General features: G+C 39.0%; 1 protein-coding gene across 9 annotated transcripts in view; it reads right to left on the bottom strand.

The window, feature by feature from the left end:
- Positions 1-18,927, bottom strand: part of foxp2 (forkhead box P2) — a 724,116-nt gene that overhangs the window by 71,209 nt on the left and 633,980 nt on the right. For all 9 annotated transcript variants that reach the window (XM_048548978.2, XM_048548980.2, XM_048548981.2 and 6 more), the window contains 4 exons: positions 15,199-15,336; positions 14,325-14,471; positions 12,026-12,179; positions 8,777-8,987 (listed from right to left, as the gene is read on the bottom strand). In XM_048548978.2, coding sequence (XP_048404935.1) covers positions 8,777-8,987; positions 12,026-12,179; positions 14,325-14,471; positions 15,199-15,336 — 650 coding nt within the window. The remainder of the gene's footprint in view (positions 1-8,776; positions 8,988-12,025; positions 12,180-14,324; positions 14,472-15,198; positions 15,337-18,927) is intronic.

The raw sequence follows: 18,927 nt of genomic DNA, 5'->3' as shown, positions 1-18,927 counted from the left end.
ATGATACTGACTGTGACTGAAGCTATGATATCAGCTTCACTGAGAACATTCATGATGCTGGGATGTTTCTATCTTATGGTCATTTTCAAATCCCACTTCACTCTCATCCTGTTATCTTGGCATCTAATGGGAGCTGCAGATGGGATGACCATGGATCTCTTGCCCTCCTAATCTCTTGTTTACACTTTACTTCTTTCAACATTTTCTGCCTAGCCAGTTTCAGAACAAAAAGCAATACCAGATCTCTGACAAAATAAGCCTCATCATTTGATCTGACAGTCACCGCCATCACCTCAGGTATTGGTAATGCATACACTTCACAGCATCATGTACAGTTAGTGCCAGCATATGTTAAGTTGCCAGACATGGGTGGTTTGGTGCCAGGCCAAGACAAAGTATACACTACATTCTAGCTCAGAGTACGTGAGGTTACAGACAAATTCTGCTTCAAAGGACGCAGATGAGAACTTGGATGGGATGCTGTACAAGAGAATTTTCATCTCCACATACAGATTCATGCTTGGTGTGTTGGCTGGACTTCCACTAAGTCTCCTGTGACTGACAGGGATGTAGAAAAATCTGATTCCAACGTAGCCCAGATTTTTTTGCAGCATCACAGCCCATCTTTCCTAGCTTGGAAGTGGACGATCAATGTCACAACTGCACATGCAGCCCCAACAATGATACAGAATGCAAGTGAATAGTTTCTCAGCTTCTATCACAATACAAGCAGAAGCTAAGATTGAGGTAATCAAATCTCTGTTTGCTGATAAGTAAACTCATCTTAGTGTCATGCAAGTTCAGACTATTGCCGCTGATGACTAGATATGAGGTGTCTACATTGCATGCCGGCTCCCACAGCAGTCCAGCACATCATGATCCAGCATGTTACTAGAAAGGAATGCCTTGCTGAGTGAATGCCAGTGGCTCTGAGTTCCCCAAAACTGCTCAGTATAACAGTATTTGCGCTTGAATCATTGCCACTCTGTCACCGCTCTTGCTATTTCTAATCCCAGATTTCTGTTGAATTCTTATCCAAGACCATCTACAGACTCCCTGACTGAATGTCTAAGGTATTCTGCCAGAAATCTGCCATCAGTGGGGTAGCAGGCACAGGACCACTAGGCCAGACAAAGGCATCCATGACATAGGCACTGAAAATTCATAAGGTGAATAGCTAAGTCTTGTATATGTTATTGAATCTGTAGCTGTATGAAGTTTTTATAGTTTGTTGATGACTTTCACAACAAGATTTTCACTGCAATTGTGGTGGAAAGATCGAACAGTGGGAATTATGGAGCAACAATGATGTCTTGAGGAATCTCAGGGTAATTAAAATTTGAGTATTCAATCCATCCAGGGTGAATATGTCTTCCCTTCTTGTTTGAACTCCTACTTCCATCATTTCCTCCAAAGACTTGGTGGCCAAAGCTGTGCTAAATTGATAATTATGGTCTGAGGCCACAGAATGTCTCCCAATACTCCAGACAGTGGAACTGATGTTTCAAAATGATGCTTCTACATGCTGCATACCTCTCATTGAAACAAAGCGTGAAACCGAATGAACACAGCAGGCCAAGCAGCATCTCAGGAGCACATCAACTGGCAGAGGGGAGCCATGAGCTGGGTGGAGAGGGGCATCATCCAGCAACCAGCTTCCCATTCTATGGTCTCCAACATGTAGAACACATTTGACAGGTTGACTGTAGTGTCTCTGATCTCACCACCGTCCCCTGTTGCCTTGCTGTGTGCAAATTAATCAGCATGCTGCTGCATGATTTCTGCTCCTGCAAGCCACAGGACTGGAGACAAGTCAACAAAATGTGAGGCTGGATGAACACAGCAGGCCAAGCAGCATCTCAGGAGCACAAAAGCTGATTTTTCGGGCCTAGACCCTTCATCAGAGAGGGGGATGGGGTGAGGGTTCTGGAATAAATAGGGAGAGAGGGGGAGGCGGACCGAAGATGGAGAGAAAAGAAGATAGGTGGAGAGAGTACAGGTGGGGAGGTAGGGAGGGGATAGGTCAGTCCAGGGAAGACGGACAGGTCAAGGAGGTGGGATGAGGTTAGTAGGTAGATGGGGGTGCGGCTTGGGCTGGGAGGAAGGGATGGGTGAGAGGAAGAACTGGTTAGGGAGGCAGAGACAGGTTGGACTGGTTTTGGGATGCAGTGGGTGGAGGGGAAGAGCTGGGCTGGTTGTGTGGTGCAGTGGCGGGAGGGGACGAACTGGGCTGGTTTAGGGATGCAGTAGGGGAAGGGGAGATTTTGAAACTGGTGAAGTCCACATTGATACCATTAGGCTGCAGGGTTCCAGGCGGAATATGAGTTGGTGTTCCTGCAACCTTCGGGTGGCTGGCATCATTGTGGCACTGCAGGAGGCCCAGGATGGACATGTCATCTAAAGAATGGGAGGGGGAGTGGAAATGGTTTGCGACTGGGAGGTACAGTAGTTTGTTGCGAACTGAGCGGACGTGTTCTGCAAAGTGGTCTCCAAGCCTCCGCTTGGTTTCCCCAATGTAGAGGAAGCCACACCGGGTACAGTGGATACAGTATACCACATTTGCAGATGTGCAGGTGAACCTCTGCTTAATGTGGAATGTCATCTTGGGGCCTGGGATGGGGGTGAGGGGGGAGGTGTGGGGGCAAGTGTAGCATTTCCTGTGGTTGCAGGGGAAGGTGCCGGGTGTTGTGGGGTTGGAGGGCAGTGTGGAGCGAACAAGGGAGTCACGGAGAGAGTGGTCTCTCCGGAAAGCAGACAGGGGTGGGGATGGAAAAATGTCTTGGGTGGTGGGGTCGGATTGTAGATGGCGGAAGTGTCGGAGGATGATGCGTTGTATCCGGAGGTTGGTGGGGTGGTGTGTGAGATCAAGGGGATATGCACTGTCTTAATAGGCTTTGCCAGCTTGTTGGATCTCAGTCCAAATGGATTGTCATTTCAGGATGAAATAATCTTTGCAATGGCAATGGAAACAAATGAATTAAAAACAAATATACTAGAGACCAGTGAGTGAAACCAGTATATTTCTGTACTACAAACACTGGAATCTATTCACCCCATCATGCCCACGAGGACATTTTGCAAAAGCAGCTCAGCTAGTCCTGCTCCTCTGCCCTTCTATGCACACCTGTAGTTTTTTTTTCTTCAATTGTTTATCTACTAGGTCTGCGAAGGATGATAAAAAAGTTACAGGGAACACTGACTGGTTCCATAGCCAATATCTGAGCAACACGAGCCAAGCAGGGACTCCGGGAATATATCGTGACCATAAAAGTGACTTTCTGTGCCTCTACAGTCGAAAGCAGCCAGCGTAATTCTGGATGTTCTAGGGGCAGGGATCCAGAAGCCTACCTACGGTTATTGATCTTTCTCATGTAATGAAAGTCGTTGTCAAGATTGTAAACATGATTTCAGCAGCAGCCCTTCAGCACCGCTTGTTTCAATCTTTACTTGACAAAGTCAATGCTGCCTGTAGTGAATTAATCCTCCACGCTAATGTTAGTAGTTTAGTTGAGAGAAAGCAATTGAGGTCTACAGCACAGAAGGCAGCTGTTCAGCCCATTGTGTCTGTGCCAGTCAAGAAGAACCACTTAATTATTCTCATCCTATTTTCCAACACTTGGTCCAGAACCTTACATATCCTCCTTCAAGAAAGTTTAAATCTGTTGCCTGAAACCATCATTTTTCTTATATCAAGGAATGAAGTGAGCTTGCAGACAATGTTTGGTTGCTCAAATTTGGGTTCCTTACAGATATAATGTCAAAACTGAATATACTGGACTGTGAACTGCAGGGAGAAAGACAAAGATATAGCACATTTGACCATTCCTGCGAATGCATTCAACTAAAAACTGAGTCAGTGGTCCAGTCAAAAGAGACCACACTTCAAGTCTGCAAAAAGTACTGCAAAAAATATCAAAGACACTTGAAAATGATTCCATCCAGAAAATGTCTGTGCATACTTGAGGAAAATGGCAGAGGAATACAACAGGTGATTTCAGGAATTAAATGTGATGGAACAAATTATCATGTTTGCCTCAAATCCATTCCTTCAGATAGACATTGGTGGATTGACCACCAAATTCCAACAGGTACTTGATTGACAAAATAAGGAAGTTATTATGGAGATAATTACTACACAAAATGATATTAAGCTGAAAGTCAGACCAAAGGGCATTGATTTTTGGAGACCTGTAGTCAGAAAAAAAATCCTAGTATTCTGTGCTTTTACTGTGAAAGCCTACTCTAACTCCACATACGTCAGTGAGACAAAGGTCTCCCAAATGAAGATAATCAAATCTAAGTATTGAGCCTGCCTCACAGCCGATGGATTGTATACAACCAGCCAGCTCAGACTCCAAAATATTGGTAGATAATGTGCAATCATAGGTGTCACATTTAAATTTGGTGAGTAATTATGTACACTTGTTTTCTGATTTATGAAGTGCTATATCTACTGTTTAGGGTACATCTTCTTAGCAGCAGACTGAGTTACATTTAAATTAAAAAACTGATATTGTGCTTAAGTGGGTTGGAGACCTCCACTGTCGTTCTCTGTGGTGGACCAATGATAGTGAACTGTGAAATGTTGCTCATGTTGCCTGCTCCTTGCTGGACGAAATCACTGGGATAAAAACTGAGACTGATGATAACCTTAATTGTCATTGGCAGTGGTGCCCTCTCCCTGCTGTGTTGCAGCAGGTTGGGTTCGTGATAAAGATGTATATGTTTGTATTATTTGGAAACTTGTGTTCGAAATTAAAATAATCATATTTAACTTTAAGTTTGTTTTGAATATCTGTCCGTATTTTGCTTACATGCATTTTATTCAGGTGGCGAAACCCTTGAGGTGATTAATTCAGTGCATTAGGGAAAACGGAAGAAGGGAAAAAAAAGCTCCTGCCTAGAGACAGGAGCCTAATACCATAAAAACACTGAACTATCCAAAAGGGCACACAGTGTGTATGGCTTATTCTGATAGAAGCAGCCTTTAACAGAAGAACTGATGTTAATCACAGTCTCCAAAGCAGTCAGAGATGCAGATGCAGAACTTATAAGAGCTACTTATAAGCGAACTTTCAGGAGTAGAAAGCTGTAGAAGACATGAATTTACAAAATCCAAGCTAAGTCATAAGTGAGCAGTGTTAGCAGTTTGTTTCAGGGTCAGAGAAAAACACATTAACTAGGCCCAAAACGTCAGCTTTTGTGCTCCTAAGATGCTGCTTGGCCTGCTGTGTTCATCCAGCTCCACACTGTTATCTCCGATTCTCCAGCATCTGCAGTTCCCATTATCTCTAACTAAAAGAAATATCATCGAATGAATGCAGAACTTTGCTGAAAAAAAACCAACTACAGTCATGCCAACTGAACAAAGAGTTTTAAAGTGGAGGTAAGGTAATCCTTCACACAGGTAAGAGTATGTCAGGTTCTTGTTAAAGGTAACAGTGTTGAATCTTTACTTCTGGTATTTGTAATAACATTATTACAATTGTTTCTATATAGTGCAACACTGCTTTTATGTTTTTGTGTAATAAAAATTACATTAAAAATCTATCGACCATCAAGCCAGATCTCACTCAGAGATTTGACTTGTTTATGTATTACCATTTAGCAGTTCATTTAATTACCATTCAATTTAGTCATGCCCTAGATAAAATGTAAGCACCCCGTATACTGTTTCTACCTGACGTGACAGAGGAGCAGTATCCCTCAAGATGGGTTGCGCCTTCTGCTGTAACCTCCATCCTCCCATTGTACAGAGCTTCCACTCTTTGCTCCCTTTGTTCTATCTCCAAATCATATTGTAGCCCAAGGAGAACTGCAACTATAGTCTCAATTATTAGAGCAGGCTTTCCCTTGACAGATCAAACTAAGCTCCTTTTGAAAATCTGACACCAATTTCTTGGAAGAACAAAAGGTTTGCAAAGTAATACTCAAAGAGCTTGGCAAAAGCTTGGGGGATTGGAAGAGAAGAAACACCAGAAGGTAAGGAGAGTCCAATAACAAAAATAAACCTGGCTGGAGAATTGGGAGAGCATTGGATAATGTAGTTGGGAGAGGTGCATGGGGGAAGGAAGCAAGTAAGGAAATGGCAATGGCATGCAGGTTGACAATGACATGAGATAATGAATGGTGATCTGACAGAGAATGGTAGAATGGGGAGGTGCGAGAGGGGCAGCATGTGAAAGGTGAAATGCAATGAAATGGGATGGGAATACCATGGAAGTGTAGGAGGGTTGAGAATGCCATGGAGGAGTGGGAAGGATGGGATGCAATAGGAGGGATGGAAACGGCAGATACATTGTTATGGGGTTGTGATCGTATGGGAGAGAAGGGTTGGCTTGAGAGACTGACATAGGAAGGGTGCAATGATATGGGATTGCGAATGGCATGGGAATAAATGGCATGTGAAAGATGGAATTGATGAGAAGTATGGTACCAGAAGAATGGAATGATTTGGATGAAACTGCATGAGAGGGAGGAACAGTGTGGGATTCGTGACATTGGCAGACTACTACAGCATGGGATAGGAATGGTTTGGGAGGTGTGGTGGGCATGATCCTACAATCGGTTAAATGTACTAATTTGACGACAAATATGTTGCCGAATTTAGCTAATAGTCAGATTATAGAAGTGTGAAATAGAATAATGGAAATAGCAAATAAAAGGGGCTGTGCTACATGGAAATTATAAAATGAGCATGCCATTCCACGCAGAGAAAAAAACCTCGTAATCACAAAGGGCATTAGATTGATGTGGTGTGCGAGAAAAATGATGCAATAGTTATAATTTCGGTATAAAGTGTTGGGCACAGTTGTTGGTTGCATTTGTGCTGTTCAAAGATGGAACAGCCCTGGCGATAGTAGTCACAGGAATGAGACCAGTTGTTGCTGCATGCCTCCTAGTGGCTAGCTTAAGGTGAACACAGATTGGGCAATATGGTTAACCATTCTGTCAACAAGTTAGTAGCGAACCCAACGTGTTTAAACAACAGGGAAGAAAGTAGGAAATACATATACAATCCCATGAATGTGTTATCAAGAACATCTCCAGTGTATAAATTTCTAAATAGCACAGTTCTCCATTGAATCTTTAGATTTTACAATGTTTTGTATAAGTATTTGTAATAAATAACATAGTTTATTTAAATAACAATGTGATTTACCAATAATGAGAGCAGTTTGCCGTTTTTTATTCATTCATGGGATGTGGGCTTCACTGCCTCAGCCAGCAATTATTGCCCATCCTTAATTACCTGCAGGACAGTTGAGAGTCATCCACATTTCTGTGGGATTGGAGTCACATGCAGGTCAGACTAGGCAAGGACTGCATATTTCCTTCCATCCAGATGTTTATAATTATCAACAGTGGTTACATGATTAGACCTGATTTTTATTCAACTCAAATTTCATATCTACCTTGCTGAGATTTGAAAACATGCCCACTTAATCGTAGCCTGAGGTTCTAAGTTAGAAGCCCAGCAACGTTACCACTAATTCACCACCTGTATGAATGGGGAAATTGTCCCTGTTACCCTATTTCTCCTTAAGTTACAGAAAATCCTTATTAGCTCTCTTCAACAGTCAATATCTTGAAGATGTTTTGTGCGAAAAAAAAATGCTAGGATATATGGAACTCTGCTGAAAACAAAGCAGCTGATGAAGCAATGATCCATGGAGCTGTGATAAAACATCTTTTATTCATTAATGTGGAAACATTTAAATCATCTCAAAAGGGAGAAAAGCAAATCTATTTTTTAGTGTGTTTCAGGGGGAACAGCCACATCACTGTTAGCTAGAGTGAAATGATGTTATTCAATGTAACTGATATCACAAATGAAAACGTTTATCTAAATGCTCCATAATGATCTGGTATCCTTTTAAAACCATAATATTGAATTGAAGCTGTTTTTGTACAATCATTCTGTGAAGAGGAAAAAAAATTAATCCAAAAACCATTATACTACTGGAACAGAGGTGAATTGGAATTTGGTTGTGTAGATCATATTTTCATTGAAAATGTCGATTTTATGAAGACACAGAAACAGCCAGCCTATGGGTCATCAGACCAGGAACAGATGCAGAAAAATTGGAGGAGAAGTAAAGAACAGAGAATTTAGGAGTGATGTGAAAGTAAGGTCTGCCTTAGCTGTACGACAGACTGTCAGACAGGTGCACACAGAAATATTCCTGATGGCCATCGCAAAACACAAATTTTCAGCCTCCAAGCAATGTAGCAAGTTAGCCAAATTTTGTTACTGCTGAAATTTTGGATATATTAGGGGGAGAATTTTAACATTCTGATCTACCAGCAGTTGTTGAGGGAGAGTCTAGAGGCACATGGTAAACCCTAAAATTGAGGTTTGCCTGCAAGTGCATACCTTGTACACTTCCAAACCCAAGCAACCATTTTGCTATTGTAGAATAAAACCCAAAAGAACTGCGGATGCCGTAAATCAAGAACAAAAATAAAGTTGCTGAAGAACTCAAAACTGAGTTCTGAGGAAGGGTCACCATAGCCGAAACGTTAACTCTGTTTTCTCCTTCACGGATGCTGCCAGACCTGCTGAGCTTTTCCAGCAACTTTGTTTTTGTTCTTGCTATTGTGGAAACTGGATGAGGGCTCAGCAGTGTAGTTTGTGCTCTAGGATCAGATTTAAAACACAATAATGGACCATCTGATTACAATCCACTCACTTTGAAGAGGGTGTGTTAAACAACCACCTCCTCTGTTGCCTCCATGTACATAGCGGATACTTTAATCCATCTGAAATATTTACCTATCTCTTCTTGTTGTGACAACTGAAGCCTGCCCGTTCATTAATGAATGATGTGTTATTGGCGGTGATGCTTTGGAAATGGTAGTGGAGGTAGTAGAGGAAGAATTATTGGTAGAGAGATCCAACCCGCCATGCTTCAAAACGCCATCTTCCATATTGTGCACCCCGGTCACTTCTTTCCAGAGCTGCTGAATCTCTGCAGGGCTTAAGCCTGAAAAATTACAGCACAGATATTAATTAAAAAAAAGGAATAGACAAGAATTGTACTAGTTGGGTGAATTGGTTAATCTATATTACAGGCCAAATCAATATCAGTTCACCTACTTGTTAACAATGATCAGACATTCATTTGAATTCTGAAGTCTTTTTATTTGCTAACACAATTCATCATGACCTCTACAAGTTGCTCACATATAACAATTTAAAAAAAAATTCCTTTGGCTTGTTCCATCAGGGACAATGAACCTATGCAACGGTGTTTTAATAACTGAAGTGTGAGATTTATGGAGTTCTTAACAGTGGTCCAAGTTTACATCTCACATTGCATTCCAGACCATCACCCCTCAATACCCAGATTTTATAAAGCCTTGTCCGAAATTGAAACATATAAGATCTGAAGCGATTTCAATGGATAGATGTGGTAAGCATGTTTCCTGTTTTGGGAGAATCTAGAACTAAGAGATTATTGTTTAAAAATAAGGCATTGCCCATTTAAAACAGAGATGAGGGGAAAAAAGATCTCTCAGAGGGTTGTGTAACTTTCCAATTCCCTTCCTTAAAAGGCAGGGGATGCTGAATTTTAAAATATTTTAAGGCAGCTGTGGACAGATTCCTGAATAGCAAGGGGAGGCAACATTATCTCAGATATGCAGCAATGTAGAGTAAATATTTCATGATTTAAATAACAACATCATGTACTTAAATAACATCTTAAGGATAGAAAATTGCCTCAAGATACCTCACAGGAGGAAAAACAATCAGGGAATGGATGGTGAGGCATGAGTTTAAGAAATCTTTCAAAGCTGGAGGAAGAAAAGAGTGCACATACGGTTGGCTTAGAGAGGGACCTGCTGAGAGAGTGAGTAAAAGCTCTGCAGCCAACAGTGCAGAAAACAGAGAGGAGTGTGCAAAAAAACAAGAGTCAAAGCACAAAAGCGTGATCGATTAAAGCTATGGCTGCAGCTGGTGATGACTATCAGGAAGATCAAGGCGATAGAATGACGTCAACAGGACAACAAAGTTCAAAATGCAATGCATTATAGAAAAATTAGCTTACACATTTGAATGACGATGATGATAGAAAGATCAAGTGCGAAATATCCCATGGCATAGGTTATGGCCGAGCTCTGAAATAGCTGCAGCTTTTTTGAGGGAAAAGTTTAGGATGCAGGAAGAAAAGACTGGACAAATCAAACGTAATGCTGACACAAGTTTCAACAGCAGGTGAGATGTGGTGAAGCCTGTTTAAAAACAAGCAGTGTTGGTGATGGACAAATGTAAGATGTATTTGACCGGGGAAAATTAAATGAGATAGAGATGCTCAGCCTGAACAATAACAAAATAGCTTAATTTAAATCAAACTTTCGGCAAACTCCCCTAACTTTGGCGAGCTTGTGATTGTGCTGGAAAGGAGGATGGAATCAGTGGCACTATACCTTTGATTATCGTTAGAGATATCAATGGTGACCTTTTCTTGCTCAGGAAAATAAATTTCAGTCGCCCATTTACTAACAAATGGAGTAAATCTACAGCAAATGGCAAGAGGGAGCATGGTGTATACATATTAGATGCATTTGAAGCTTACTGTGCCCACAAAAAGAAAATCTCAAAAACAGCATGTTAACTGAGAAAAAAGATGGATCCAATGGGAGTTGTGTGGGATCAGGGAGCAAAGTAAGAAGAGAATCAATTTCTGATGGAATGCATGGAATTGTTACTGAAGAATGCAGGGATATGCAGTTGGGCTATCAAACAGAGCAGGTAGAAGACAAAGACATGGTTCACAATGTTGAACAAGGTGAGGTAATGTTGTAGTCACAAACGGTGTAATTTGCAGAGGACCTCAAAGGTCCAGGTTCAAGTCTTCACCCGCCACTATAAGTTGTCATAACATATCCATAAGGGTTGGTTAAATTATTTTTATATAAAACATTTCATTCTGGTTTCAACTCTGAGTGTTTCTTTAAGTGCTTTTGGATGCAGAATAACTTTTTTTATTGTTCAGGAAATGTGGCCATTTCAGGCTAAGCCAGCACTTGTTGCCCAGTCCTAATTGCCCAGGAGACAGTTAAAAGGCAAACAAATTGCTGTGCGTCGGGAGTCTCATGTAGGCTAGCCTGGAGAAGGATGCCAGATTTCCTTCTTTGAAGAACATTCATAAATCAGACAGCAAAATGTGCATTACTTTTAAAAAAACGAACTTAAAATGAACCGTTTAAATGGAAAAAGTTCAAAGTGAATCAAAATCTTGAAACAAATGTTGTCCTTATTATGGTAAAACAGTCTGATTCTGTGTTTGCCCTAAAACCTCACATTTATATGAATTATTTTTAAAACGTTAGACTATTAGAATGATTTTCTAGCATCAACAACAGTGATAGCATTTGCAGACTTGACAGCGCGGTTGGATGACACACTTTGCCAAATGTGAGAAATTGGCTTGCTAATTCACTTGCTTGCCAGATTGTTGTGCATCGGTTTCAATGTACTGATTTTGTCTCTTGATTTGAAAGTTTCTTTAGAACAGGACAATAAGTAAAAATGAAACTATTTCCTTCAAAGAGATCTTGTTTCATTTACCCATTGTATTTTCCAATGCTGGAAAATTTATACACTGTATTTGTGTACATTTAGATAAAATTTTACATTCATTTCTTGTTAAACGATTGGGATGCAGATACTATGTTTTACTCCCTGAAAGTTGGAGTCAAAAACCTATTTTGTAAATGGTCCAATCATAGTAAAAGCAAAATGATTGGGATGGTATTACTTGATTTTGGGTGATAATTCACCTTAAGTATTTCCTCAAGAAAACTGCTACAATGAGAAGAAACCATTTTTTATATATTTACTTTTTAAATATTCTCATAGTAAGTTAATACAACACTGTTCAGAGTTTGCAACAGATTTTATATGTTGCAGTAACAAAATTAGGTAATGCTACTCTATGCATATATTTGCAATAAATAACAAAATGACAACAAAGCAATGAAGACCCCTGCAGCCTTCAATAGTATTACATTCCATTACCTTGTGGCAGAGATTGGACTGAAAGGGATGGCTGTCCAGGTTGAATAGTAATGAGTCCCTGACGTTGTAAGTTCATCAAATGCTGTTGTTGTTGGATTTGCTGCATTTGGAGAAGCTGCTGTTGGAAGACAATTTGCTGGGCTGCCAACTGCTGCTGTAAAGACATGTATAGATTCACACAGTGTAAAACAGAAACTAAAGTCTCAGAGATAAATAATTGTAAAAAATGCTCTTAACTAAATGATAAATTTACGACTCATTTATTTGTAATATTTGTCGTCATGAAAACATCAAATGTTTCTCTGATTGGACCATGTTATTTGATTTGTAGCAAATGTGCTAACCACCTTCAAAGTGGTTCACATGAAGGGGATCATAAGCTGACTTTCTAAACAAGAACCCAAAATCTGCTTTCATTAGATCATCTCCATGTTCAGGATTGTTGGAAAGAAAAGCAGAACAGGAAAAATGTGACATGCTGCAGCCTGCTTCCCATCCTGACCATTGGACACTTGCAATTATGTTTTATTTTCATCATTGTAAAAAAGATTACACCAGGATTTAATTTTAATGCAAATTTCTGGAAGAACAGCATACACTGAAATGAGAAATTCTGTGAAACCTTATTCTACTTAATTGCACTTGAATTATGCTTATTTACATGCCTGAATCCTGTAACTGGAGACTGAGCTATGTAGGATTCCTCCTTATAATTTAAATTCGCACTGTTTTCATTTAAGAGTGGTAATCATTTTCTATTTTGGGTCTGCGAAGATCTGGAAGTGCTCGATACTATTTTCTTGCCAATGTTAACACAAATGACAATTATATAACACAAAATCTCAATAATTTTTGTTTAGTGCCATATAAACAAACAATCTGGAAAACCTTTGCTGAGTGATTTTCTTGAATATTTTCTTGTTCGTTTAAAGAAAGAACATCATAAGCACAAATTTATTAATACAAATTACATACATGACAAAAGTAGGAACACAAATGATGTTTAGTAAGTGTTTTGAAAATATAACACACAGTGAGTACAGATTACGTATAACTAATTTCAATTACCAAAGAAGCTCCTTCAAATGCTAAGGTCACCTATAACATTACATTTATCCAGGCCCATTGTATAAAATCTTCACAGCAAAATCTTTATAGGCAGTGCTGCTTTTGCAGCTGAATAAGTTTAGTCCTTTGTGGCCCATGAATGTGGTCTCAAGTGATCTATTAGTAAACTGGGATGTAGCCTTCATAGCATTGCCCTGTTAGCTTTCTTTTCTTCTCTTGTCGGAATACATTAAAACTGGGAATACATTCAAGGCAGAGAAATACCCTATTACAGGAAAGAGTCTAACTTCCAATTTTTTGAGGCATTACAAGACAAACTGGAGTTCCTGAGACTCAGGAGGATATGAGAAGGCAGTCACACTTCAGAGGAAGACAAGCTGCTGTGGAAGACCTTTCACATTAGTTTGGGGAAAAGCAAAACTTCTGATGCACTCACTGGAAAACAGACTGCATAATGGAGCAAGTCATGTGGATGGCCCAAAGCCTCAAGAGAAATAAGGGAGCAATTTCTATTCCATATTTGATGGCTGGATGAAATTCTGTTCACAAATCCAAACAGAAACAATGCCTCAGGAGGTCATTGCTGTTTCCTGTAAGTTTGCATAATATGTTTCTTGAAAACAATGTCCACGATACCTGCTGATCAATTTAACTACCTCAACATGTTTTGTTTGTATTATGTTTATATTTGATGCAGTTTGCTGACAAGAGCTAGGTAGGCCAGGGAAACAGGCCTGTCAGGTTGATTTATGAGCACATCAAACTGTAACTTTCTGCTCGCCAGTCCAAACCTACAGTAGCAGTTCATTAATCAGGGACCTGTGACTTTGAAGTCTATACTCAACCTGGGTTTTTAACAGTAGGCTAAATTTGCATGCTCTCTGAGCTGTACCTCTGAGGAAAAACTGAGGGTCCCTCACCAACTCAGAATCTCTGTGACTACAAGATAATCAGTACTTTGTCCATCACACAGCTTGCTCTTTGTACACTGTGATTCATTAGTGAACATTAAAGGACAGCAGCTTTGGATTACAACTTTTGAGTTCCACACTACAAAGAAGAGGGACTTGAAAGTACTACTGTCATTGTTATTAGACTCAGCAAAATCATAATAATGTACCTTTGACAACCAGAGGCTCGTTACAGAAAAATGTAATCCTATCCTTGCCTCTCTTCCACCTCCTTTTCACCCCAAACTATTATGTAGGCAGCCGAGTTACTCAGTACCTACCTCTTTTGATTGCTTGGCTGGATGTTGCTGTTGCTGCTGCTGTTGCTGCTGCTGCTGCTGTTGTTGTTGTTGTTGTTGTTGTTGTTGTTGCAAAAGCTGAAGATGCAACTGTTCCTGCTGTTTTTTATAGAACTCTTGAAGCTGTTGCTGAAAACCAACAGAGACTGTTAAACAAAATGAACCTAAAAATTAGAAGCATGTAAAGAAATTGGAAGGTATCGCAAAGCAAATTTCAGTGTTTTGTTTTGAGACAAACCCCATGGTTAGGTTCTTAGCAGAAAGTTAATTAATCTGTCAGTCCATTCAGCTGGATGTCACAGGACTACAATTTCAACTGATATGATTGAACAGATCCCGAATATAGTTGCGCAAGATGTCATTACAATTTAAAACTTCTAATACTGATTTTTTTTTCCAGAAATCACTTGTTAAAATATATCTTTAGCTAACAGCATAATATATAAACTGCTTAATTTAATGAAAAGATGAAGTGAAGCAGTTTAAACAATTCCAAATAATTTTAGTGGTGATAAGAAAATACCTGTGATGGATTTACAGCAAAAATATGTTAAATGTGGTGTTTGGTAGTAAATAATTTAATAGAATTGAAACTTATTTTCTCATTTTCATTGAAGCACACTTACATATGCATAATCCATTACTAATATGCATAATTAAAATCAAAACAAAAAACAAATGATTATTTCAAAAACTTATTTTAATGAATTCTAATTTTGTTGAGGCAGATGCATACGCATATGATTAAAATATGGTGTTATAATACAACTACAAAAAAAAACTGGGCTTCTTGAGCCATTTTCAATTCTGCATGTGACTTGTCAAAAAAGCAGGTGTGCTGCGGGTGTTCTCATACCTGCTGTAACATGACTGCTTGCTGCTGCTGAAGTAGAGCCTGAAGCTGCTGTGGGGACAGCACTTGCTGTTGAAGGATCTGCTGCATCTGCTGAGGGGTGATCACCTGGGGAGTCATCATGGCCACTGACACAGGCACCTGCTCCAGCAAGAGAGATTCAGAACATCAAGCCAAACCAGCAGACTGCAACATGCTGTATGCTTTGCTTGGTCTTGCAGCACTTGCTGAAGGGACAACATTTTCAAAACGGTGAGATCCCCAGAATCAATGTTTGTCTTCTAAACTCAGCACTGACATGCTGCTACAAGATTTCTGGTGGCGATTACATTGTTTCCTTATGTGTTGTTGTACTCTGTGAGCTACGCCTTGCACACTAAGAGATGGAGTTAATACAATGAACAGCTTTTGAGATACACTATTTGAAGGCATTGCTTGTACTAACCAGCTCATAATCTGAAAACTTGTCAATCTGCCAAGTTATTCAAGCTTTGAAAAAGCAATTACTTTCCTCTTTGAAAAGGCAAATATCTTCTAATATACATAAAAAAGTCAATGTAAACATTTCCTCTTTAACATTTTCCAATGGACTATTAAGAAAGTGATGTGACAAAATCAGAAAATGATCTGATGTAATTTGACAACTTTTTCAATTTGAAGATAGTTGTTCAATAGATTTTCAGTGGAGACTACTTTTAATTCATGAAAATATCAAATTCCAAAACTCTTAAGCAAAATCAGCCCAAAGTAACTGTTGTAAACTTACCTCTGATATAAAAAATAAGAAATTTAGAATGAGATTCAATACACTAAATTGTATTCGCATTTTTTAAGCTTACCAGAAAAGCATTTCATGCAGTTGGCTTTGCCAGGAACAATACAGGGTGTGTGTAAAGCTGACAAGTTATAACAAAGGACACGTATCATAACCAGCAATGCTTTAAATAAATTAAAAGCTTCCCTTTTTTCCTAGATAACTGGCATCCACCCACTGAAAATAAAACTCCACATAAACATCAGTCGCCTTGTGACATCCAAACATTCTGTTGCTAGAAAATTAAAACATTCATTGACAACACTATTCATATTGACGCTGATGTTTAATCGTACTGGATGAGTTTTTTTTAATGTGATTTGTCAGCAAACAACTTACAGTGTAGTAAATGAAAACTGTATGCATGCACTACAATTTCATAAATACATGAGAAATAAAATGGATCAAGTTTCTATTTTCACTGCCTTACTGGTGAGCTGTGGAGCAAATCACATGACCTTTATAGCAATCGTCATTCCAAATGGCCAGAACACCAAGAAGTGAAGACAAAAATCTAACCATTTATGTTATCAGCCAATTAAATTTAATTAAATAAAGTTATCCTTACTCATGCTTTGAATTGCTAAATTGCTTGGATCAGGAAGGTTTAACACTCACTTTCACTAACAGAGTTGATCTAAGTTTGCACTATTTTTAAGGCACCACAATTGATCACAGAACCCCAATCTTTGGAAACTTTGCTGGCAGAGGATAAGACGGAGTTCAACTGCAGTGTCCCTCAGCCTCACAATTGCTCACTTTGTTTAGGAATTAGGTGGGAGGACGGAAGAGGGTAACTAGGGTCCATACACCCACAGTCAAGAAGAAACAACAATTTCAAGAGAGGAGTATAGAGCACAACATTGTTCTCTTAATTTTTCTAAAATACACAAACATGCTTGTCTTCTCTTCAAATTCTCACATAGTTGTATTTTCTTCTAATATAAAAATGTATTTGTTCTACCATGCTATAGATACATGATACATAAACACCAATGCATAACATTAACGGAAAGAGTCACAGTACATGACAGATCACATATTTTACTTCTCCAAGTCAAAGATCAGAATCAATTATAATACCTCTGAGCATGACCAGTAGTAAGAGGGGTAAGTGATTGTTTACAATATTCAGGCACACAATTAAATCAGCAACATAAAAAAATGTGTAAATAACCAGTAAAATGGGAAATGTCCTGTATCAGGCAGTACATGAACGATGCCACAAAACTGTGAGGATTCATGTACACCATCTGAATGATGTATGATGCTGCTTCTTTGCTACCTCAGCTAATTTGTAAAATAGTTAGAACTGGCTTCAATAGACTAAAAATAAAATAATGGTTGGACGTTTAGGACAAATACTTAATACAGCAGCAGTATGTCAATGGTTTTATGGTATCAATAATTACTCCTTGAATGTAGTTTAAAATCAATGCCATAAGGCAACATGTATATATCAGAGTAATTAGTCCAGTATTAAGGTTTATATAATGCTTACCTATTAAAGTTTTCAAAAGTCTGAACATCTCATTTAAAATCCCACAATCTTGTCATGTAACTTTTTACATTTTTTTGTAATCAGGTGTTGGTGGAGTTAAATAAATTTTGCAATTTCCATAATGCAACACACAGAAAATATCAAGCGCAAAGATGTACATGAGAGTTTGAATTTTTTTTACGGGGTGGATTTCAACTCTGCAGAAGCTCCTCACAAAATAGTGCACCAGCAATTTAATTTCCCACCTGGATCGAGGCTACAGGTGACAATTTCAATGTCTATACTTTCTTTAAATCCCACCAGAACGAGCAAACAATTCTTATTATTCTGTCAACTTCCAGGTAAGCAAAAGGTCAGATAGGCTTCAACAGAGGGGACAGTGGGCTGGAAGTCTGCTAGTTAGGCTTGTCTGTGTTCTCCTACTGCTTGACCTCACAAAACAAAGTTTTAGATTCAACTAATCTTTTGTGTCTACAAATCTGCTTTTGCCTTGGCTGAAGATACTGTGGATTCCCTGCTTAAACTTGGTTTAAAAATCACATCAAGTGGATCCCAATTTGAATAAAACTTTGAAGCCTGTGTAGTTTTGGGTGGGGGGGCTTTATGAACTTGCGGTTAGTTTAGAGTTTAATTTCAGAAATCATCAGGAGCTGAGCAGCTCAGTAACCTGCTCCTGTTTATTTGTTGAGATGTTCAGTCACAGACAGGTGGGTTGGAATAAAATCAACGCTTGCATGTCAAGAAAAGATAACAAATATTTTTCCTTCATGCTGAAAAATGAATGTGAAATAGATGGGTTGCTATTTCAGTAACCTTGAGCTCTCAATGTGAATTTTGTCTTAGATCATCTTAAAGCAGTTTTTAAGAGGAAGAAAAAGTGATTCCTCCAATCTCATTTTTGGTACTATATATGCAAAATAACATACTGTACAATATGTGAAGAGCCTGAAATGAAACTTCAAAACTGTCTCTTGCTAATAAAGCTGCTCAGATTATTTTACACACATCTTCACTTTAGGCCTTGACATGCCCTTGTTGTTCTTTTCTCTCAAAGCTAAAGTTCTCCTCTTTGATTAGCTGAAACATTTGCATGGTCACTACACATTTTTCATTTTATAAGTCATTATGCATTAGCAGTCTTGATCGCCTAGCTTGACTAATCCTGATGAACTGAAATCACAGCTGAAGGTCAAACTACATCCCACTGCACATTCATATTCAAACAAATCTACAGCATTGTTCCCGGAGTCCTAAAACTTGGTGAATTAGAGCCAGCAGATTTTTGATCTCACCATTTAAATGTTAGCCCATGTCTGAAACTTTGTGCTACAGATAATATACTGAACTAGCAGCAAATGCCCCCAGTATTACATTTATATTGTGGTATCGAAATGCTCAAAATTAATAAATTCATTAG

The sequence above is a fragment of the Stegostoma tigrinum genome, chromosome 18 (genome assembly GCF_030684315.1).
Source record: "Stegostoma tigrinum isolate sSteTig4 chromosome 18, sSteTig4.hap1, whole genome shotgun sequence".
Classification (NCBI taxonomy): domain Eukaryota; kingdom Metazoa; phylum Chordata; class Chondrichthyes; order Orectolobiformes; family Stegostomatidae; genus Stegostoma; species Stegostoma tigrinum.
Note: the sequence above shows the minus strand (reverse complement) of the source record. Positions and strands in the feature narration are given on the sequence as shown.